Genomic DNA, 24,582 nt, shown 5'->3' on the forward strand with positions numbered 1-24,582 from the left:
TAGGTTCTGTGTGTCTCTTAGTAGCTATCAGCTAGGGTTGCGCTAATTGCTTATTTGCCTGCTTTGTCATATTATCAGAGAGCATCATCGATTAGAACACTGAAATAAATTCATAAAATGAAGATATTTGCTGTAAAAGAGATTAGGTGCAGGTGAAATTGGGTGCATTCGCCGGATAGCCCGTCGTGAAAACGGCTAATGTGCACTAACATACGCCAAATCGTTATTTCGGCCTGACATTAAGCATCCATTTGAACATTTGAGTAGTTTTGGTACCAATGCAACATGTTAGGTACGAAGCTGTCTGTGGTGGTTGACACCTAATTTGGCTAGCCGGCGGGACACGCACTTCTTGATCTCGCCTAACCTGACCCAACCTTCGCCAAATGCTTAAAAAAAGATTCAGATTCAGCGCAAAACTATGAGCCAGATACCATTAAAAATAGAGTTTTTTCAAGTTTTTTCCTTCTGGTGTGACATGATGAGGAAGGTACAGCCTAATATTGGGTAATATTGCATGGGTCAGGTGGCCTACCATTTCTCTGTTTTTTTTGTTTTTTTTTTAGTTAAAAAAATCATCGTATCAGGGCTATGACGAAAAACAAGTGGCTTAAAACCGATGAGAAAACTGGATTTGGGGGTACCCTAGGTTTAGAGGAGACACTAGGGGGATGGACGAAGATCAGACCGTCCCCCCCCCCCCCCCAACCAAAAGTCCGTGGCGAAGCCTTTGGTGACACACCCTTCACCATGGAAAACTTTACGATTTTGGACAGTGAGCAGCATTATCTTAGAATTTTGGAATCAATTTACATACATACATCGATATCGACCAAAAATCAACGGGAGTAGCTCAGCTCACCCACTGTACGTCGTACAGTGATCCTAGTAACCTGCAAACTGTGCTTTGTTTGCGATTGAACGGTGTCTTCGAACCACGAGTGTTTTACCAAATACGAGGGGCGTTCAAAAAGTTCTCGGCCCAGCCATGAAGGAGTTGGAATTTCGGCCTGTAACGCGGTCTACTCAATGATGTGTTATTGGGATGTCCACTTACATAGCAATTAAACAATCTGCCCTGTGATTGGTTCAGGCTGCTTATTAATCGTATAACATAGTTTGCCATTCCCGGTCAAAATGGGCGACGCCCAGAAGAGAACAGTGATTTGGTTCATGCATTGCAGAAAAATGCACCAAACGTTATTCACCGCAGGGCCTCGGCTAACATGTTAACCCGCGCCGGGCCGGTGCTCTGAGATTCCGCCCCGGGCCGGGGGGGGGTGTCTGAACACCCCCCCCCTCTAACTCGGCTCCTGGACCACGTAGCGACACGCGGTAAGCGGCAATCGAAAGAAGGTCCAAAATAAGGACGAAAACACTTCGGTCATTTTTTGGGTGAGGTCAAAGGTCAGGTCACCAGAGGTCACCAAAGGTAAAATGTTGACTATTTCAACATTTAGAAACTGCCAACGGCTATCTCGGGAACCGATAGAGCTACAGCGCCGCGGAAAAGCGCATTCGATAGCCCTTTTACAGACCTTTCTGAATAATGTTCTCAGATTTGACCTCAGGTCAACGGTTTAGCCTCCAGAGGGCAAAAACTCCAAAAATAGCCGTTTTTACGAAAAACGTTTTTTGGCAATAACTTTTGACTCAATAGAGCCATGACATTACTTTTGCCAGCATCGTGTTCCTCTCATCGAGACGCGTCGAATGAACTATAATTTGACCTTGAAAGGTCAACTGGAAAATTTGACCTCAGGTCAAGGTCATGACCTTACCGGAAAAGGTCATGTTGCATATCAGTCGATCCGCAACGTCGAGCCGAACACATCTAAGGCGTTTTCAGCACTCTAGTACGCCTCTATCAGAAGTTATTAGCGAAAAACTGTTAGATTCTGTTCGTGACCTGAGATGACCTCGGGGACATAACGAGGGGGTCACAGTTGCCATTTTCTGGTTCAGTGTGTCACGTTTACCTATGACTCGATGTTTGAGAGTGTCTAGAATAGCGTTCGTGCAAAACAGACGCTTTTCAATTTTCTCCCATTGACTTATAATGGAGAGGCCTCAAAATTGACCTTACCTTAGGTCACCAATATCAAAATTAATATCAAGATTCCGAGATATACATTTTATAGATAATGTTGCTCTAATCAATCGCTGAAAGTTTCAAGACAATCGTTCAGTCGGTGTAGCTATGACGAGCATTCTTATTTTTTCTGAGGTGAGGTCACTTGGCGTGACCTGGTGACCTGACCTAAGGTGACCTGGGTCTGAAATTTTCACAACATGTGCGGAAAAGATGCACAAACAGGTGTGCCAAAAACGGCCCGTTTTTGAGACATCTGCGAAAAACCGAAGGGGGGGGGGGTGTTCAAACACCCCCCGGCCCGGCGCGGGTTAACTTCTGGGGCAAATGCCCCAGTAGAGTCGAGGAATGCCCCAGTACCTAGTGGTCAGGCTTTGCCCAACCTCCACAATATGAGAATATATCCGTATTAACGTACATTCTTTCATTCGGGAGCGGCTGAAGACGTTTGTGGCAAGAAATCAGGGGCGGTGGAAGACTAGGGAGTGCACGGTGTGCAGCTGCACCCTCAATTTCCATCCAAAAACATAGGCGTGCATTGGCAAACATATCTTTTTGCACCCCATAATCCATCTTCGTTCGAAAGAGCGTCAAAAATAATGACGAAATTACTTCGGCAACTTTTTTGGTCAGGTCAAAGGTCAGGTCATGGTGATGGCCAAATTTCGCCGATTTTCAGGTCGAATATCGACAGTTTACAAGATGCCGACGCATAACTCGGGAACCAATTAGAGCTACAGCACCGCGAAAAAGCGCATTTGATAGCCATATTAGCATGCTTTCTGGTTATTTCTCTTGGATTTGACCTAACGTCAACGGTTTTGCCTGCAAGGGGCAAAAACTACCAAAATAGACGATTTTTTTCGGGAACAGTTATTCTGCAATAACTTTTGACTCATGCCTTGCATGAGCTTTCTTTTACCGACATCGTGTTCCTCTCGTCAAGACGCATCAAATTAACTACAATTTGACCTTGAAGGTCAACTTGAAAATTCGACCTCAGGTCAAGGTCATGATCTGACCGGATATTGTCATGTTGCATATCAGTCGATCTGCATCGTCGAGCCAAACAACAACTAAGGCATTTTCATCGCTCTAGCATGCCTCTTTCAAAAGTTATTCGCGAAAAACTGTTAGATACCATTCGTGAACTGAGATGACCTCAGGGGCATAAACAAGGGTCACGGGTGCTATTTTCATGTTCAGTGTGTCAAAGTCACGTACAGTGTTTTATAGTGTTTAGAATGACTTTCGTCCAAAAGAGGTGGCTTTGAATTTTCTCCCATTGACTTATAATAGAGGTCGCAAAATTGAGCTGACCTTAGGTCACCGATATGAAAATTCCGAGATAAAAATTGTCATGGTGTGTCAAAAGTGGAAATAGCCGGTGCACCGTCTGGCAACCCGGCAGCCCGCCGCCATAGGGAAATTCATGCTTTTTGTCGCTTTTTCGCTCCCTATGAGTCACTTGATCTAATTAGAGCTTAACTAGGAACGAGGCGGGTCACTTGGACGTATTCGGGAGCCGAATACGGTGTTTTGGAGCCAATACCTGGGAAACCCTACCCGCCCAATGCGAGTTTTTAAGAGTCTGCATGCCCAAATTAACGTTGAGCGCGGCCGTTTTCGGTCGGTTTTCCCCGACCTTGTGGCGAAATCGCCTTGTTTATTCAACCAGGGTAGGCTAATTCGCTTAACTAGGAATGAGGCGTTGAAGAGGAATAGAGCTGAAGAGGAATAGAGGAATAGAGAATTCAAGGAATAGAGCTGTGCAAAAATATTTTTTGTATTGTTAAAACTGTATCCGCCCTCGAACGATAAATATTGTTGACCCATCAGAAACACATCACCTGGAATGCGTTTGGACTTGGCTGGATGTAATATTAGCGAGTATCTGCTAATGCAGTTTCTTGGCTTACATAGTACGCACACAAGCACACATACTTCCTGCCCTTGGTTATTCCTCACTTGAATGAAAATTTTGCTATAATAACTATTCCAAGCAGTTAACAGGTTTTAGTGCAGTGCCAATTCGGAACCGTTCAGCGCCGCCAGTCTCCCAGGCGGCGCGTAACGGCTGCCGCCGGCCGCCGCGCCGCCGCTCTGGCAGGGTGTTTGACTTCATATCTCTGTTGCTAGAAAAGTTGTGGACCGATTTACTTGATTTTTGCATGAAAAGATCCGCCATTCAATTCTTAGCAGATGACGAAAATTTGACGTCAATTGCACGATCTGCTGCCCATATTGTGGTACTGCCATCTATTGACAAGGCTGGCGAACTGAAGCCGGGCGGCTATTTCCACTTTTGACACACCATGGGTACATGCTGTTGCCCTTATCTTATCAATCGCTGAAAGTTTCAAAGCGATCGGTCACTCGGTGTAGCTACGGCATACCTACATTGAAACATTTTATGAGGTGAGGTCACTTGAAGTGACCTGGTGACCTGATCTTGAATGACCTTGGTCTGAAATTTTTACAACACGTGTAGAATTGATGGATGATGGAGCGCCGCCATTTTTTTTAGATATCCGCGAAAAACCGCAGGAAAACCGCTGGTGTTCACCCCCCCCCCCCCCAGCAGGGCGCCAACACACTTTGACGATTTGCCCCAGTAGTCAAAATTCCTTAGCCGAGGCCCTGATTCACCAAAAGCTAGTGCCAACACATGTTGAGGTTTGTCTTTCTTACAGTAGCGTCAAAAAGTGGGCATCTCTGTTCAATTTTGGTCAACAGATCATTAACCCGCGCGGGGCTGGGGTCTCCAGCCGAACGCGCGGGGCTGGGGGGGGGGTAAATTTTACCCCCCCCCCTGTTATCTCCCGAACTAATGGTCCGATTTGGAAAATTCAAACGCCAATCGAAAGATCTCATCACGAAAAACTAAAAACATGTACTTAATTTTAAGTTTGAGGTCAAGGTCAAGGTCAGGTCAAGGGTACAAATTGCAAGTTCCTACAGTATCGGCCTTGCACCGTAGTTGCCGAAGAATGGAGTCATGGACTGAGACTGATCGCCCAAAACGTGTTCTTAGGCTACAAAGACAATATTCGTTGCATACAATATCATTCAGAGGTCAAGGTCAAAGTCAGGTCAGGTCAGGTCAGGTCACCAAAAACAAAATATGGAAAAGGGCATGTGCGACACATGTTTTATGGGTCATTTTACTCATAGAATTCAATAGGCACACTCAATAAGTGATATGGACCACCTCTGGATGAATTTCAGGTCGAGGTCAGGTCAAGGTCAGGTCAAGTGAGGTCAAATTTTGAAGTTGGTTGCTAAGGCCTAAAAAGGTGCCTATCTGATGCAGTTTTTCACGGCGAGTCGAATGGTGCTATTTTTGTTTCCGTACGAGGTCTAGAACTTCCAAAAAAGTCATTTTTCAAAATTTTTGTGTGTCGTGACGTCATACAATTTTGAATAACTCCCACATTTTTGAACCGATTCTTCTAAAACTTGGTATGTAGGTACACATAGACCACTTCTCTGACATATATTCCGGTTTTTTCGATACACTTAAAATTTTGGATTTTATAGCTATTTTCCCCAAAAAGTCAGTTTTTTGGAAAAATTTGGGCCAAAATCCAAAATTTTCAAAAAACCGAGATAGTCATTTGATAGACAAAGTAGAATTACGTATATCCTGTTTTGTTACGTCTTGATTCCTTTAAAAATGAAGATGTTAGCGGCGTTTGAACTTTTGCCGTTTTTGAGGCGAAAATGGCGAACATGACGTCACTAAAACGTCAATTTCTCAAAAATTTTCCGACGGATCTCGCTCAAATTTTCAGGGAACGTGTCAAATTGATGTAAGAAAAGGTACTGAAAGTTTGGCGGCGCTGCGCGCCGCCGTTTTTGAGATATTGCAAAAATTCGCGAGGGGGGTAAAATTTACCCCCCCCCCCCCAGCCCCGCGCGGGTTAATGGTCGCCCCCGCAGTGGCCAGCCATCAACAGCATTGACTCAAGAAAATAAGAAAAATAAGCACTTCTTTGTGAAAAATGACAAATGTTCTGGTCTGGAACAACGCAGCAGAAGCGGAGGTGTCTAGCAGGCTCCTCAAAGTCATTCTTCAACAGCGTATTAATATGTTTAAGATCTCTGCAAGATGCATCCCCCATTTGTTGACTCCAGAGGAAAGGCAAACTCGAAAGGAGACGTAACGCGAAAATTTTGGCCCCTATATCGAAGATCCAAAAGAGGTCATTGAATTACTTTTTACCGTGGAGGGATTGTGGGTGTCACACGTTGGCCCTAAGGGCGTGAACGAGTTGCACAAGTGGAAGCACACTGATTAACCTTCCAGGCGGTGGGGGGGGGGCATTTTTTTGCCCCCCCTTTAGTTTTTTCGATATATCTCGAGAACCGCTGCGCCGATCGTCACCAAACTTTCAGTACCCTCCCGGGAGCAGCTAGCGCACATGGCGACCAAAAATTTTTCCAAAGGCTATGATAGGTTGGCCGCTAATGACGTCAGAGTGACGTCATTTTTGCCATTTTTGACCCAAAAAAAGGTTTCGCGGGAAGAGCTGTCAGGCCTACAGCTTTAGAGATACAGAAAAATGTTTCAGACATAAAAGGTGTGGAATTAAGAGGGCTACAAAACTGCTATTTCGGTTTTTCGAATTTTTTGGATTTTGACCCTCAAAAATCAAAAAATAGATTTTTTGAATATAATAGCCTAAAAATCCAAAAAGTTTTTTGAATTTCGAAAAAACCGGAATATATGTGATAGCCCCTACCGCCTTCTATCTACATACCAAATTTGAGATCGATACCTCTTTTTTTGGCCAAGTTATAGCGAAAAAAACTGTTCAAAATTGATGACGTCAAATTTTCAAACTCAATTTTTAGCAATTCTAGACCTCGTAGCGCAAAACAAAGACCACTATTAGACTCCCCGTGACAAGCTGCATCGAATCGATACCCATTTTATGCAAAAATATCAACTTTGAAATTTGACCTTTTTTGACCTGACCTTGACCTGACCTCCACCAGAAAGTGACCTAAACCGTACCTGATGGTCTTATAACCAACACCATTGAGTTGGAAATGAAAAACTGGCCATAAAACATGCATCGCATAACCTTGGTAAAGTTGGGCTCATGTGGTGACCCTTGGTGACCTTTGGTGACCTGACCTGTGACCTGACCTGGTATGACCAGTGACCTCTAATAGCAACATATGTACTAGACAACTGACGCCTTATCGCTGATTTTCGACAAAATGCGTTTTACTCGGTGTTATAGCGCTTTCCCTAGAAGCCCCGTGAACGGTGAAACATTTTATCTTTGACCTGACCTTTGACGTCATCGGTGACCCCGAGGTCAATGAAATTTGGTTTCCTTCGACAAATTTGACAGGGCTATCGAACGCCGTTTGAATTTTCCGGATCCGTCCAGTAGTTTAGGAGATACGGGGGGGGGCAAAAAAGTGCCCCCCCCCCCCACCGCGCGGAAGGTGGCTGGTAGGCCCACCGCCTGCCGGGTTAAAGGCCATCAAATGTGTGCGACGTGTTTAAGTCAGTCAGCAAGGTGACAGTGGTTGCATTTTGGGATGCTGACGGGGCTCTGCTCGTTAACTTTCTAAAACAGAGGCGCACATTTGATGATGAATACTACACCTCCCTTCGATAATAGTTGCGAGCGGCAGATATCGAGGAGAGACTAGGGAAGCTGACTAAGTGTGCGCCTGATCCAGGACCACGCACCAGCACACATGAGCAGGGTGACGATCAGCGAAGCAGTGAGCTGTGGCTTCGAGTTGTTGTCACAGCCACTTTTTTATCCGTACCTTGCACCCTCTGGTTGCCACCTCTTCCCCAAGATAAGGAAATTGCTTAGCAATGGCAACTTCGCTGACAGCAAGGAGACAAAAGCAGCCGTCTTGGACGTGCCAGATGAGTCCAAAACCTACTTGGCTATGGAGACCCTTGGGCCTCTCGCGAAGCGCTGCGCGAAATGTATTTGTCTTAAAGCTGGTTATTTGACTAAATGAACATTTTTGGTCGAACAAGTCGACGTCGTATCTCTGCTCCTTCATGGTCGGGCCGAGAACTTTTTGAACACCCCTCGTATGTCTCGAACTTTTTCAACAACTGTTATTTGTCATGCCAACTCATTTGAACCGCCTTGTCATGTAACATGTTTTTCTTTGTTTTTTACTTCACTGAAAATGATTGTTCTAACAATTGAAACCGGTCTGAAATGAATTGGTACATCTAATGAACCGATGTTTGAGAGTGTATTGAACACCATTCGTCCACAAGAGGTGCATTTCAATTTTCTCCCATTGACTTATAATGGAGAGGTCGCAAAGTTGACCTGAGTTAGGTCGCCGTTATAAAAATTCCGAGACATGCCTACATTTTATACTGTATACACACTGTTTACTCTTCTCAATCGCTGAAAGTTTAAAGGCTAAAGGCGATCGTTCAGCCGGTGTAGCTCTGACGAGGATTGACACTTTTTCTGAGGCGAGGTCACTTGACGTGACCTGGTGACCTGACCTTGAGAGCCCTGGGTCTGAAATTTTCACAACACGTGCGGAAAAGATGCATGAACACGTTTTTGAGATATCTGCGAAAAACCGCATGGGGGGTGTTCAAACACCCCCCCCCCCCGGCCCGGCGCGGGTTAATCAAGGCAGGTTGTGAATGAAGATTGCTGCTGGAATGTATCGCAGGTGGTCTTAGCCATGTGCTAAACGTACAGCTGTATGCATAGCTGTATGGAGCTGTGATGCCTGTAGCTAAGTGATCGGCAGGCCCTCTGGGATCGTGCCCTCCCCTTTTTGGGTGCCAGGCAGGGCCATTACCTCCCCCCCCCCCTCCCTCCCACCTGCCAGACCCCACTGCCGACACAACCAAGGTTACTGAAATTCCATAGATTTCCGTTACTTGATGGATATTTTCCATTCCTAATTAATCAAATTTAAGAATGGCAGTTCTACCACAGAAACCATTTGAAATGTAGGTATGACATTTAATCCCAGCACTTACCTATGGGAAGAAGTGTTCGGATTGATCCAGGACCAAAAGGTCACGCAGACCGCAGTAGCTTAAGACCTTATAATTGGGTAGCATCGACTCCCTCTCGTCAAGGGGAGAGCACTCGTTGTTTCCTGCAAAACTTTAGTTCGGTCGGAGGCCGAACGGCTGGGGGTCTGATTGAGCCCCCCTCCCCTTCTTACGTCAGCGCGGCTGTGAAAATGCCATTACGGTTGACTGTTGAAACATGGCAGTCGCTTTTGCATAAGTGCACGAAAAGGTTTTACGTGATAATGAAAGGTTTCACACGAAAATTGAGATACACCCAGGGGTGCGGAGCCGGAGCCGGAGCTGGAGCCGGAGCGGCCGGAGCCGGCATATTTTGCCCGGAGCCAGAACCGGAGCCGGAGCCGTGAAACAATATAGCCCGGAGCTGGAGCCGGAGCCGGAGCCGTAAAAAAGGGGACGACTCCGGCTCCTTTTTTTGAAGAGGAAAAAATTATTGACATAGTTCGGTTTGACAGTTCAAGGCCGTAAAACATGCGGTATTCAAAATATGAAAATAGCCTTGTTATGCAAATACAGAAGCAACCAATCTCATCGTCTTTTTCTTCCACTCGTATTTAATTGCATAGGGGATGTACTGAGTATTAGAGCCGGAGCCGGAGCCGCCGGAGCCGGACCATTTTACTCGGAGCCGGAGCCGGAGCCGGAGCCGCCTTGACATTTCATCCGGAGCCGGAGCCGGAGCCGGAGCCGATTTTTTCTCCGGAGCCGGAGACGGAGCCGGAGCCGTTTGAAATTTCCACGGCTCCGCATCCCTGGATACACCAGCTTATCAAATCGTGCTTACCATGTGTTGAGAACCTACCACGGTCACCCCGGCCGTGGCCGGGGTATTTCAGCTTACTCCGGCGCGGCTGGGGTAACCTTTTCCACTCAGTAAATCCTAAAAGCTGTATCTACATGCGAGAAAAGAAAAAAAAAACGAAGTGCCACCTATGAAATGAAAGTGTCCCTCTTATCCAGTGGCGTATCTAGGATTTCTTCCAGGGGGGGGGGTCCCATGTCAAAAGGGCCCTTGACTGACTGGATTGAAAGGGCCCTAAGTCAGGTCAGGTCAATGACCCAAAAGTCGGGAAAATCGGGACCTGTTAGAAAGTCGTAAGCTGTGGCTGTACAAGGGGTTTTCGGGGTGCTGATCACGAATATCGTGCAAGTTTTGATCACAGATGATGTCTTTAAGCATTTGGACCAGGTCGGGTCAGGTCAGGTCAGGTCAGGTCAGGTCAACCAGTAGGGGTCGTGACCGGTATTCGTAGTACGTGTCAACCGCCTCTGACAGCTTCGTAACATGCTACGAAGGCACCAAAATTACTTCGTAAATGTTCAAACAGTTTCTAAATTCGAATTCAGCTGAAAAAAAAACTAGCCTAGAAACATGTAAAGCACGAAAAAGTGAGCCGAGGTCACCAAAGGTCAATGACCTGACCTGACCTTCAGGTGACCTTGACATCCACCCAAATGCATGGGAGCAACATCAAATCACATGTTTGAACGTTTGAAACCACGAGAAGCTTGCAAACGCGCGGCTAATGCGAGCCGACATACGCCGAATGGCGATTCCGGCCAAACATGGCCTCGAGAAATAGGTCACAGGTCAAAGGTCACTTGGGTCAGGGTCATGAAATTTTCAGAGTAGGTGTAAAATTGATCAACTCGAGGTTACTGAAGGTTTCGTCGCGATCGGCCGCTTTTTGCGCGAGTTATTCGCGAATAACCATGGGGTCCATCCGACCCCCCCCCCTACACATGCGAGAAACACGACGTTGTGTATTGGTCATATAGTTAGGAAGAGCTCGAAGATACAATTACCTACTACTCATCTGTACAATAAAAAGAGCATAGCCACTCGAGGTGAAGGTTGCCGGATAGTACCTAGTTGTCCTCCTTCTGTTGCATTCCTCTCTCGCACCCATCGTGTTGAACCGACCACGGCGCAAGACTCGGGTCTCAGGAGCACGGGCTCCTGTCTAGTAGGTGTCTCCATTGCTCGTTGATGCGCACCGTTTGCCAGAAGTTTACCCGTTCTCCAAACAATCTCTCCCCCAGCGCCGGCTGCGAGTTGAGTCTTATGTGACGCTGATACTTTTCGTTGAAGATGGGCCAGTCTGGCGTTGGCAGCACATCCGAGCTGGGCCGACCCGTGCGCGCAAAGTTGGTCCACAGGTTGACCATAAAGCGGACCATGAAGTAGGCCGAAGTGCCGGGCTGCTCTCGGTCCCGGTTGGCTCTAGTGAACAGGTAGAGAGTATCCGCACCATGGCTGACGCCCAGCTCTGTGACTGGGTACGGCAGGTTGTCAGGCTTCGGAGGGTTGTCGCCAAGCGTCAGCCGTCCGGGACCCATGTGGTCCAGCACGTACTTGTACACAGGAGCATGCGCCGAGGCCAGGCGAATCTCTTCTGATATCTCGTTTACGAAGAGTCGATCGGATAGGATATCAGCAAGGGCCTTTATCGTAACTCTGCCGCTTCCGACAAAGAAGTTAATGACCTTGATTGTTTCCTCGATTGGATCAGCTCCACAATCTAGGATCCTGAATCGGGACTCGCCGATCAATTCGAGAAAGCTACTCCAAACGGCCAGATTTTTGTCAATGATTTCATTAACGAAATCTTCGGTCGGGAGACGGCGTGGAAGAAACGAAGCGCCCTCCAGACTAGTCATGCCGGAAATCCAAGGAACTAAGTTGAAGTTACCTGTGGCCAACAGCACCCTGGCATCATCAGGTAAGAATGGGAGGTTCCTCTCTCTATCGGTACGGGGGCGAAAGCCGATGTTGTCATTTTCTCCGATGGCTTCCCATGCGTCCTGAAGAACCTGAGTTGGAGTCCGTTTGACACAGTCCACCAGTGCGTCACTCCTGGATTGAAGACATCCCAACTGCGTGGCCAACTTGACGGCCAGTCCTCTTCGCTTGCCACTGGCGGCAAATGTGGAAAACGATACACCAGACTGACTGATGGCGTGTTGAAACAATCCCTTTCCAAGGGGACTGAGCACCAGGAGCGAGACACTCGACCCGCCTGCTGACTGGCCGAATATGGTGACCAGTTTGGGATCGCCACCGAACGCGGCGATGTTGTCCTGCACCCACTGCAGCAGCAGCACCTGGTCCAGCATGCCGTAGTTGCCAGGAGCTGCCGCGTCATGTGTTGTGAAGAATCCGAACGGTCCGAGCCTGTAGTTGAACGTCACCAGGACCACCGGCTCGTCCATGAAGTAGTGCGGACCATAAATGTCACTGTCGCCAGAGCCGAAGAAGAATCCGCCTCCGTGAATAGAGACCATCACCGGAAGCCCGGTCAGTGTGTTCTCCCGTCCCGGCAGCTGGCGGGTGTAAACATTCACGAACAGGCAGTCCTCGACACCAAGGCGGGTGTTGTTGTTGAACGCCTGAAACTGGGCACAGTTGTTGCCATGTTCTAAAGCGTCGACGATGCCCCTCCAGCCTGGGTGGCGAAGTGGCGGCTCGAAGCGCAGAGGGCCCACAGGTGGCTGTGCGTACCGGATTCCCTTGAAGCTGAAGAAGAGACTTCCGTCAGCGCTCCTGTCGGTCGCACCGCTCACCGTCCCCTCCAGAGTGGTCACCAGCGGCCGATAGGGCGGGCTCAGGTAGGCAGCGGCCGCAGCCGCCAGGAACAGTGTCAGCAGCGCGGCCGCCATCCTGCGACTGATCTTTGGCGGGGGCGGGCGGCCGTCTGCATCCTGCTCGACACAGGCAACAACCGGTTTCACGAGTATCAGCGGCGTTTTTTTCAGTTCTTATCCATGACCCTGAGAAAAGGCAGTTGCTGACATTCTTACATCTGCGTTACTGGAGAAAGTCGTCCCGAATAGCTCACCTTCTGTGTGGGGAAGAGGACGGGCCTGGGAATAGGGATAGGGTCTTAGGCAGTTGGTCCGGCGGAGCTGCGTGGTAAGGTGAGGCCATTATATGCAGCATATCAGTAACCTATGGGGGTTATCAGTCACATTAACCCTCGCCGGACCTATTGGTTTTCTACATACGCGCCGGCCGAGGGGGGGGAGCGGGTACGACCCCCCCCCTCGCCGTTTCGCCCCTGGTGGAGCTAGCGCGTCGCGGAAAAAAACGAGCGTGTGTGCCGTTACAAGACGCAGAGATTGGTACCCGATTTTAAGGTCCTAGGTCAACCGGCGACCTCTGAGGTCAGGTCAAGTGCCCCAAGGTACGGTTCAGTTTTTGGTGAATAACTTCGCAAAAAACGGCCGCAGAGTGCCGATTTTGGCAGCATCGTGTTCGCCTCGCTCAGGCGCGTCGAATGATATACTTTTTGTCCGGGTCAGGTCAACTTGGGGTGTTGACCTCAGGTCAAGGTCAGGTCAGCACCCCCAGGTCACGAAGTTGGTCGAAAGAGGTCATGTCGCATATCATTCGATTCGGCAGGCCTTTCTGAGTCCATTGGTGGCTTTCCCGACTCGCTAGCTCAATTTGATCAAGACTTATTGACGAAAAACTAATATGACCTTGATGACGTCATAAATGACGTCACGAAAGGTCAACATTGCAAAAGTGACGCATCTAACCTTGCAAGGAGTGCATCAAATCACGATTCTGTGTGCTTGAGATAGTTGGAGATCGTTCCCGGCGCCAGAATAGCAGTTTTCATTTTTCCCCATTGACTTATAATGGTGAGGTCACGAAAATGACCTGACCTCATATGACCTTTAGGAAAAATCCGAGATATACAAGTTGTGGGACTCATAATGGATACTAGATCCTGCAAGTTTCATTTCCCTGTGACATCTCCCCTGGCAGTGAGGGCGTTGCGAAGTTGCGACATCTGAAGATCGTGCAGAGGTTCACTTATGACGTCATAGGTCAGTGACCTGACCTGACCCAAAAATGCGGTTGGTGTCAAAAGATCCGGCTTGGATCAAAGGTCAGGTATGCCAAGTTTCAGCTCTCTATCGCCAGCGTGTTCGGAGCTATCGCGAAAAAACCCTATGGGGGCGGCACCCGCCCCCCCCCCCCTCGGCCGGCGAGGGTTAAGAGTACCTACCTACCTATGTTCCCTTTCCAACTTTCTCTCAGTTTATTGCGCCTTTGCACTCTCCGCCTACTGTTGTCGGGAAAATTGTCAGCCTTCCATAAATACGCACCACGTGTTCAGGCCGATCTCCGACAACAGTTAGACAACACTCGAGCTCAAGTTTTAGACAACAGCCCAAATGTTTTCACTCATCATGGGCCTTTTCAAGCCTGTGTCCGCATTATTTCAGATTGTAATGTGATGCGTACTTCATTGATGTTCATAGTTCGTCATTATTTCAACTATGAAGCTGATGTAGGCATTCAATGCATCACAAATAACCGTTCGACTGTTGATATTGATAAGGATACCAATGGCGGTGATTTATATGCCGTTTTGAACGCAATAGAAGGGGTTGTCGAATTTTACCTTCGTAGATTGCAGGGCGCCACGAAGACTCAGCTGAAATAACGATGATTGACTTGGACAGTGGGCACCTGAAATGTAGACTGTGGAGATCACCGGCGGTCTCATCTAACTCCGGAGTCATTGTTAGTGAAATTTAAGGAAAATCAAACTGGAAAAAGAAAACATTTACATGCACGAGATTAACCTTGCAAACGGCTGGTGTCGTGACAAATGGCCGTGGAGCCTAGGGCGTTCCCACAGACAGGCAGCGCAGTGATATAAAGGGATGGAGGGCCCTGGACAGCAATGACTGCGAGCACAAGAAACTTGGAGGAATGAGATAACAAGCATATAAATTATCCTCGCGGCACGATATTGCCATAAAACAGCTGAAACATTTGTCGTGTTTAAAAGTCCAAGAAACCTGTTGTTGCTGGGGTAGAGCGGAGCTGACAGCGCCGCTCGTCCCAGCCAACGGCCAGTTACAGGATGGCGGCCACGCTATTGACACTGTTGTTGGCGGCTTCGGCCTCTGCGCAGCTGAGCCCGCCCTATCGGCCGCTGGTGACCACTCTAGAGGGGACGGTGAGCGGTGTGACCGACAGGAGCGCCGACGGAAGTCTCTTCTTCAGCTTCAAGGGAATCCGGTATGCACAGCCGCCCGTGGGCCCTCTGCGTTTCGAGCCGCCACTTCGCCACCCAGGCTGGCGGGGCATAGTAGGCGCTTTAGAACATGGCAACAAGTGCTCTCAATTCCAGGCATCTAACAGCAGCAGCAGGAGCAGCAGCAGCAACAACAACCTCAACAACAACAACAACATCACCCGCATCGGTGACGAGGACTGTCTATTCGTGAACGTTTACACCCGCCAGCTGCCGGGACAGGACAGCTCGCTGACCGGACTGCCGGTGATGGTCTACATTCACGGAGGCGGATTCTACGTTGGATCTGGCGATAGCGACGACTATGGACCGCACTACTTCATGGACGAGCCGGTGGTGCTTGTGACGTTCAACTACAGGCTCGGACCGTTCGGATTCTTCACGACACATGACGCGGCAGCTCCTGGAAACTACGGCCTGCTGGACCAGGTGCTGCTGCTGCAGTGGGTGCAGGACAACATCGCCGCGTTCGGAGGAAATCCGGGACTGGTCACCATATTCGGCCACTCGGCGGGAGGGGCGAGCGTCTCGCTCCTGGTACTGAGCCCCCTAGGGAAGGGCCTGTTCCACCGCGCCATCAGTCAGTCGGGCGTGTCGTTCTCCTTGTTTGCGGCCAGTGGTAAGCGCAGGGGATTGGCCGACAAACTAGCCACGCAGTTGGGATGTCTTCAGCCCTACAGCGACGCAATGGTGGACTGCGTTAAACGGACTCCAGCTGCGGTTCTTCTAGAGGCCTGGAAGGCTACCGGCGAACATGACACCATTGGATTCATCCCTCGTGTCGATCAAGAGAGATTCTTACCTCTTCTGCCGGAAGACGCACGGGTTCTTTTATTAAGAGGCAGCTTCACCGTAGTTCCATGGATTTCCGGTATGACCGAACTGGAGGCTGCCACGTTTCTTCCCTTTGGGCTACCTGACGAGGAGTTTGTCGAAGCAATAGCGCAGAAAAATCTAGTCGCATGGAGCAGGTTCCTCCAACTGACCGGCGAGTCCCTGTTCAGGATCCTTGACTGTGGCGCAAACCCGATCGAGGAGACAATCAGGGTTCTCGACTTCTTCATCGGAGACCGTAGGGTCACGGTGGGAGCCCTCGCACGTCTTCTCTCCGATCGACTGATCGTAAACGAGGTTACGGAGGAGATCCGCCTCGCCTCGGTCCATGCGCCCGTCTACAAATACGTGTTCGACCACCGGGGTCCCGGGCGGCCGACACTTTCCAGGACTATGCCTGCGCCCGCCAATCTACCGTTCCCAATCACCGAGCTGGGAGTCGGTCACAATGAGGACATTCTGTATCTGTTCACTGGAGACATAAGGGAGTTCCAGCAGCCCGGCACTCGGGCCTACTTCGTGGTCCGCTTTATGGTCAACCTGTGGGCCAACTTTGCACGCACGGGTAGGCCCAGCTCGGATGTGTTGCCAATGCCCGAGTGGCCTATCTTCACGGAGCGCACCCAGCTACACATGAGGCTCAATTCGCAGCCGGAGATAGGGGCAAAACTGTTTGGGGAACGGGTCAACTTCTGGAAAACGGTGCGCATCAACGAGCAATATAGGCATCTGTTGGACAGGAGACCCTGCTTTTAAGAGCGCTGAGAAGACGGTGGCCAGACACGTAGAAAGAGCACTGTAAATGCAGCCTGGTTTATCCCTTGGCAGTTATCGCGATATCATGCAAATTGCAAATAGATATTTTCGTGAAATTTGAGTGTAACGTTGAATACAAATGACATAACTTATTACTTAGTGATGCTTTTTACGAGCGAGCGAGCGAGTTCATACTGAATTAAGAGAAAATCCTGAGTATGAGCGGCCGGCCGGCCGGCCGGCCGTGGGGACGCTCTTCAAAAGCTAATATCTTAGGAACGGGACATCCGATTGACAAGCGGTCTTCTTTACTGAATGTCACTTGCACGTAAAAGTTCTGTGGTGTGATGGCCACCATGCGTTCTTGCCAACCACCGCACGTGGCGCGTGGTAAAGTTGGACATTTTTTAAGAACCCCCAAAATTGCAACCTCAATAACGGCACAACGGTTGGGCCGATTGAATTGAAACTCGGTACACAGTTAGGTCTCCATCAGATTATTCATCTGCATGGAGACCTTCCAGGCGGTGGGGGGGGCATTTTTTTGCCCCCCTTTAGTTTTTTCGATATATCTCGAGAACCGCTGCGCCGATCGTCACCAAACTTTCAGTACCCTCCCGGGAGCAGCTAGCGCACATGGTGACCAAAAATTTTTCCAAAGGCTATGATAGGTTGGCCGCTAATGACGTCAGAGTGACGTCATTTTTGCCATTTTCGACCCAAAAAAAGGTTTCGCGGGAAGAGCTGTCAGGCCTACAGCTTTAGAGATACAGAAAAATGTGTCAGACATAAAAGGTGTGAAATTAAAAGGGCTACAAAACTGCTATTTCGGTTTTTCGATTTTTTTGGATTTTGACCCCCAAAAATCAAAAAATAGATTTTTTGAATATAATAGCCAAAAAATCCAAAAAGTTTTTTGAATTTCGAAAAAAACGGAACATATGTGATAGCCCCTACCGCCTTCTATCTACATACCAAATTTGAGATCGATACCTCTTTTTTTGGCCAAGTTATAGCGAAAAAACTGTTCAAAATTGATGACGTCAAATTTTCAAACTCAATTTTTAGCAATTCTAGACCTCGTAGCGCAAAACAAAGACCACCATTAGACCCCCCGTGACGAGCTGCATCGAATCGATACCCATTTTATGCAAAAATATCAACTTTGAAATTTGACCTTTTTTGACCTGACCTTGACCTGACCTCCACCAGAAAGTGACCTAAACCGTACCTGGTGGTCTTATAACCAACACCATTGAGTTGGAAATGAAAAACTGCCCATAAAACATGCATCGCATAACCTTAGTAAAGTTGGGCTCATGTGGTGACCCTTGGTGACCTTTGGTGACCTGACCTGTGACCTGACCTGGTATGACCAGTGACCTCTAATAGCAACATATGTACTAGACAACTGACGCCTTATCGCTGATTTTCGACAAAATGCGTTTTACTCGGTGTTATAGCGCTTTCCCTAGAAGCCCCGTGAACGGTGAAACATTTTATCTTTGACCTGACCTGTGACGTCATCGGTGACCCCGAGGTCAATGAAATTTGGTTTCCTCCGACAAATTTGACAGGGCTATCGAACGCCGTTTGAATTTTCCGGATCCGTCCAGTAGTTTCGGAGATACGGGGGGGGCAAAAAAGTGCCCCCCCCCCACCGCGCGGAAGGTGGCTGGTAGGCCCACCGCCTGCCGGGTTAAGGCTGGAGTGCTACAGCACGTGCGAACGTGCAGGGGGCGCTCCCAGATCTCGAGAACGGCTGGGCCGATTGCGCTCAAATTTGGTACACGGTTGGGGACCAGTTAGTAGGGTGCCGTGCAAAAGTCAGTTTGGACCCCGCTTGCACGTGCGCACGTGCAGAATGCCGCTTCCAGATCTCAGGAACGGCTGGGCCGATTGCGTTCAAATTTGGCACACCGCTAGCGACCGGTTAGAAGGGTGCTTTGCACAAGCCCGTTGGAAGTACCCTCTCGCCCTTGCGCACGTGCAGGGCTCACTATCTCGCTCGCTCGTTCTTCGCCCAAAAGGCGTTTTACTGGTTCCTAGTTAATATCGATCCCTCGCCGGACCTATTGGTTTTCTACATACGCCCTGGCCAAGGGGGTGGGGCGGGTACGACCCCTCGCCGTTTCACCCCTTAACTGAGTTAGATCCTCTAGAAAAACGAGCGTATGCACCGTCCCGAGGCGCAGAGACTGGTACCCGATTTTAAGATCTCAGGCCAATTGGGGATCTCTGAGATCAGGTCACGTGCCTCAAGATACGAGTTCGGTTTTTGGTAAATAACTTCGCCAGAAATGGTCGCAGGACCAGCGTAGGACCGCAATTTTAGCACCGTCATGTTCTATATTCTCAGGCACGTCAAATGATGTACTTTTGTTTGGGTGAGGTCAGCTTGAAGGTGGTGACCTCGGGTAAACGTCAGGTCAGAGCCACTCAGGTCACAAAGGAAATCGAATAAGGCCATATCGCTTATCATTCGATTCGGCAGGTCTTCCCAGTCCATTGGTTGTTTTCCCGACTCACTAGCTCAACTTGATCGGGAGTCATCGACAAAAAACTCATATGACCTTAACCCGCGCCCCATTGGGGTCTGCGTATAACACGCCCTACTGGGGGGGGGGGGGCTCTCCATAGCCCCCCCCCCCCATCCTAACTCCGAAACCACTGGGCCGATCGTCAAAATTCAAACGGCGTCTGATAGCCCCGGAAAAACTGTTGAGCGAAACCTAATTTTATTGACCTCGAGGTCACCGATGACGTCACAGGTCAGGTCAAAGTAAAAACTATTAGCATTTTGGCTTGTTCACATTTTGGGCTCTGGCCGCCGTCTTACAAGTCAGATCAGGCTCATTTTTGGTTTACACACTCGTGAACGGATGCTCTAGATACTTTGAGGGTACCAGACTTGTACTTTGATTTTCAGGTCAGGGTCAGGTCATCACAGGTCACGGAAATATTATATCATGCGTCGGTCACGTGACACATGTTTTATGGTCCATTTAGGCCAAAGATTTCGAATTTGATGTCGTCTGTGTCATTTGAGGTCATTTTGAGTCGAATTTGGCTTAGGTCGGTCACTTTCAGGTCAAAAAAGGTCAAACTTTGAACTTAAAATTTTTCAACAAAAAAGGTGTATATTGGATGCAGTTTGAGCTCAGGAACACGATGGTGCTATTTATATTGGTGTACGATGTCAAATACGTACTGAAAATTGATTTGAAAAATTAATAATTGTGAATTTTTTGCAATAATCCGTATAACTTGGCCATTTTTTGAAGATATTTAGCTAAAACTTGCTAGACTTAGTCATAAGCATGCGTTCTGTCACATATATTCCGGTTTTTCGAAATCAAAAACTTTTTGAAAAAAATATAAAAAATATAAATTTTAAATATTATTATATAAAATTTTCAAAATTTTGAAAATCCGAGATAGCAGTTCGATGGCGCAGTCAATTCTTAGTCCTTTCATGCAAAGAAATTGGACCTAGCTTAAAAACTGAGCTCTTGGGAGCGATTGCCGAGGTTCAATGTTTTGCGTCGAAATCGGCCGAACATGACGTCACTCTGACGCCATTTCCAGCCGACCTATGGTAGCTACAAAGTTCAAATTTCGACACATGGTGTTAAATTGATGCAGCCGAAGGTACTGAAAGTTTGGCGTCGATACGTCAAGTGGTTTGGAAGTTATTGCAGAAAAACGGGAGGGGGGCTATGAATAGCCCCCCCCCCCCCAGTGGGGCGCGGTTTGTGACGTCTAAATGACATGACATAAGGCTTAGTGACGTCTTAATGACATGACATAAGGTCATCAGTTTTTCTTCTGATCACGAAAGTAGTCGTAGGAGCCAGGAGTTCATATAACATATTATTCGATTCGCCACGTCTTCCGAATCCATTCGTGGCTTTCCCGACTCACCAGCTCAATCTGATCGGACAATATTGCCGAAAAAAATCCTTTGACCTTAGTGACGTCCTAAATGACGTCAATAAGGACTTGACGGGACGTCATAAGTGACGTCCCGCAAGGCCGACGATGCAAAAGTGAAACATCGCACTTCGCCAGGAGTGCATGGAATCACGATTCCATGTGCTTGTGGTAGTTTCAGATCATTTCTGGCGCCAAATAACAGTCCGTATTTCTCCTGTTGACGTGGTTATGTCACGTGACTGACCTGACCTCATGTGACCCTCAGAAAAAATCCGAGATATACCTACAAGTTGTGAAACCTCTGGGCTCTGGAGGGAGCTGGGTCCTGTGAGTTTCACCCCCTGTGAAATTTCCTCTGGCACTGAGGGCGGTGCGAAGTAACGACGTTTTAGGACCGTGCAGTGGTTCACTTATGGCATCAAAATTCGGTTGGTGTAAATCATACCTGTTCATAGGTGTAGGAACAGGGGGGGACGGGGGGCCAGTGCCCCCCCCCCACTTTTCATAGTGGGGGGGGCCAGTAATGTTAACTGCCCCCCCCCCACTTTTTGCCGAACTTTTTAATGTATGTATTTGTAGGCAAGGGCGGATCTAGGGGAACGTTTTGGGGGGGGTCACCAGTCGGCCGACATGCCAGGTCTGATGAATGAATTCTGACGACCGGGGGGGGGGGGGTAGGGAGCGAGTATGTCGAGATCAAATGACATTTGATCTTCGTCGTTTCTGAGTTGAAGTTTTATCGTAAGTCACTCGGCTCAGTAGTTTTAGTTAGTGAAACCCACCTATAGAGGAGCGTCGCCACGGATTTTTTTACTGGGGGGGGGGGGGGCGGATCGACCGACTTAAAAACCCAGAAGTAGTAGACATAGTTACCTCACTTATGCATTAGTCTAATGCCCAATGCATTAGTAGCATACAGTCACGATCTCTCTTATTGACCTGTGTATGAATCGGCGGCGCGAAGCGCCGCAAAAATTTGAAAAAAGTTGTCAAAACACAGCTCTAAAACACAAATATTACAACCCTTTTAGCATGCTAGTACAAGCCGGAGTTCCTTCACAGTGCACATATGAATTCCGATTCAATTTGACACGGTTGGTGTTATTACAGTCACGATCTCTCTTATTGATTGGTGTATAAATCGGCGGCGCGAAGCGCCGAGAACATTTGCAAAAGAATGTGTCAAAACACAGCTCCGCTCCAAAACACAAATTTTACCACCCTTTTAGCATGGCAGTACAAGCCGGAGTTTCTTCACAGTACACATATGAATTCTGATTCAATTTGACACGGTTGGTTTATGTAATTACAGTCACGATTTCATATTGACCTGTACGTATGTACATGAATCGGCGGCGCGAAGCGCCGCGAAAAATTTGCAAAAACATTTGTCAAAACACAGAGGGGGTCTCCTCTCTACAGAGGACCACCGATCTCTACTGCGGGCCTCCTCTTTTCACAGGGCCTCTTAACTACAGAAGGCTTCCTCTCTACAGAGGGCTTCCTCTCTACTGAGGGTCTCTCCCTTTCAGAGGGCCTCCTTTACAGAGGACCTCCTCTCTTCAAAGAGCCAGAGGACCTCATCTCTGCAAAGGGCTTCCTCTCTTCAGAGGGCCTCTTCTCTACAGAGAGCCTCCTTTCTTCAGAGGGCCTTCTCTCTACAGCGGGTCTCCTCTCTTCAGAGGGCCTTCTGCATTCAGGCGGTCTCCTTTCCACAGAGGGTCTCCTCTACAGAGGGCCTCCTACCTACTGAGGAGTCAGAGGGGCCGACACAGACACTAGCGGTTATTCACTGGAGGCCCCAGGAAGTAAGAAGGGCCCTAGCTGTCAGGCTGGTCAGAGTGCCCTGAATGTCCTGACGTGATTTTTGGGATTCCCGTGAATTTCTTTCGCCTCCGACGTGATTTTGACCTGCCAGGGCCCAGGGGCACTAAAAATAAAACAAACAAAATAAAAAAATGGAAATAGGACATCACCAAAATTAAGTGGCCGAAATCCGTTGAGTTTTTAATTTTGCGTATAGGTAGGGGCACCACGAATTAAATTCATGACCATCCCCTTGGAGTTTTCCTGGATCATCCCCTGGTGCTCGCACGGTTGAGACAAAAATGAGTAAGATTCTGGCCTTCAATACGCCTTTTCACGCAACACGATCCAGAAAAACAAAGGTATTAGCTCAGAAGTGTTTGACATGTGATTTTGAGCATGCAAGACGGCGTCTATAGCGCATTTAGGTCTTCGGCTTTTGGGGGGGGTCAAATGACCCTCTCAGACCTTTTGGGGGGGGTCATGACCCCGTGGACCCCCCCCAGGATCCGCCACTGTTTGTAGGTATCACCCCGAAGAACAAACTTGACGGTTCTCCGGCCTGCCCTTCCATGAAGATTTCCATTTGTGCTCCATCGTTACTGAGTGCAATTTTCCTCCACCCAATGAAAGGTAACTTTGTCAGAAGCAATAAGTGGCAGCTTAGGGGCAGTGCGCGCTGCAAAGAGAGACAATACTGGTGCAGCAGAATGCGTAAACGGCGTAAACTAACAATTTATGTTAGGCGGCCTTGCATTAGTTGATCGGTGACTGGCATAGGCGTAGGAACAGGGGGGCAGGGGGCAATGGTCCCCCACTTTCGAATGGGGGCCAGCAATGTCAACTGCCCCCCCCCCCCCCCACACACACACACACCTTTTGCTGACTTTTCACTTCTCACGTTTCACGCTCGCTCGTAATAAAAATGTTTTTGGATGCTTCTGGAATTTGTATGGGTGCCAACCAGTGGCGGATCCAAGGTGGGGTCACATGGGTCATGCCCCCTTGGGCCCGGGGGCACCACAGGCCTACCAGGGGCACCACCGACCTATCAGGGGCACTACAGACCTGACAGGGGCACCACCGGCCTGTCAGGACCATCGGCCTAGCAAGAGCACCACTGGTCTGCCAGGGGCACCACATACCTGTCAGGGGCACCACAGGTCTTCCAGGGGCACCAAAGGCCTTCCAGGGGCACCACCGACCTCGCAGGGGCACCTTGGGCCTGTCAAGGGCACCACGGACCTGTCAGAGGCACCTCAGGCTTGTCAGGGCCCAGGGGCACCACAGTCCTTTCAGGAGCACCACAGGCCTGTCAGGGGCACCGGAAGCCTAGCAGGGGCACCACAGGTCTGCCAGGGACACCACAGACCTGCCAGGGGCACCGCAGGCTTGCCAGGGGCACCCACTGGCCTCGCAGGGGCACCTTGGGACTGTCAGGGGCATCACGTGCCTGTCGGGGACACTTCAGGGTTGTCAGGAGCACCACAGTCCTGTCAGGGCCCAGGGGCACCAGCGGCCTAGCAGGGGCACCACGGCCTCGCAGGGGCACCGCCGGCCTCGCAGAGGCACCATGGGCCTGTCGCTGGCACTTCAGGCTCGTAAGGAGCACCACAGTCCTTCCAGGGGCACCACAAACCTGCCAGGGGCACCTGCGGCCTAGCAGGGGCACCACAGGCCCGCCAGTGGCACCACAGGCCTGCCAGGGCAAAAACAAATAAATAAAAATGAAAATAGGGCACCACCAAAATTAAGTGGCTGAAATTAGTTGAGGTTTTAATTTTGGGTATAGGTAGGGGCACTACTTCGATTCATGACCCTCCCCTTGAAGTTTTCCTGGATCCGCTCCTGGTGCCAACGCGGCTGCGGAGGCCAGGGGGACGCGTCCATGAGATTTAATTTCTGGACGGGAGTCTCCCCGAGATTTTGGTCGATTTTTTTTTCTTGTCACGTTTTTTTAACCAATTTGAGCATGCTTGCGAAAATAAAGTTGCCGAAATCCGAGGAGAAAATGGATTTTGGGGGTAGGTGAGGTTTTG

General features: G+C 49.0%; 2 protein-coding genes across 2 annotated transcripts; one reads left to right on the plus strand and one right to left on the minus strand.

Moving 5' to 3' along the window:
* Positions 1–11,096: 11,096 nt before the first annotated feature.
* LOC122390890 (juvenile hormone esterase-like) lies at positions 11,097–12,812 on the minus strand. Its single transcript, XM_043384319.1, has one exon. It carries the CDS (start codon positions 12,810–12,812, stop codon positions 11,097–11,099), a length of 1,716 nt encoding a protein of 571 aa, XP_043240254.1.
* A 2,218-nt stretch (positions 12,813–15,030) lies between these two features.
* On the plus strand, positions 15,031–16,916 carry LOC122390906 (pyrethroid hydrolase Ces2a-like). The gene has a single exon (XM_043384355.1). It carries the CDS (start codon positions 15,038–15,040, stop codon positions 16,799–16,801), a length of 1,764 nt encoding a protein of 587 aa, XP_043240290.1. The 5' UTR covers positions 15,031–15,037; the 3' UTR covers positions 16,802–16,916.
* The last annotated feature ends 7,666 nt before the right edge of the window (positions 16,917–24,582 follow it).

This window comes from Amphibalanus amphitrite, unplaced genomic scaffold (genome assembly GCF_019059575.1).
Source record: "Amphibalanus amphitrite isolate SeventyFive unplaced genomic scaffold, NRLGWU_Aamphi_draft 000414F_arrow, whole genome shotgun sequence".
In the NCBI taxonomy this organism is placed as follows: Eukaryota; Metazoa; Arthropoda; class Thecostraca; order Balanomorpha; family Balanidae; genus Amphibalanus; species Amphibalanus amphitrite.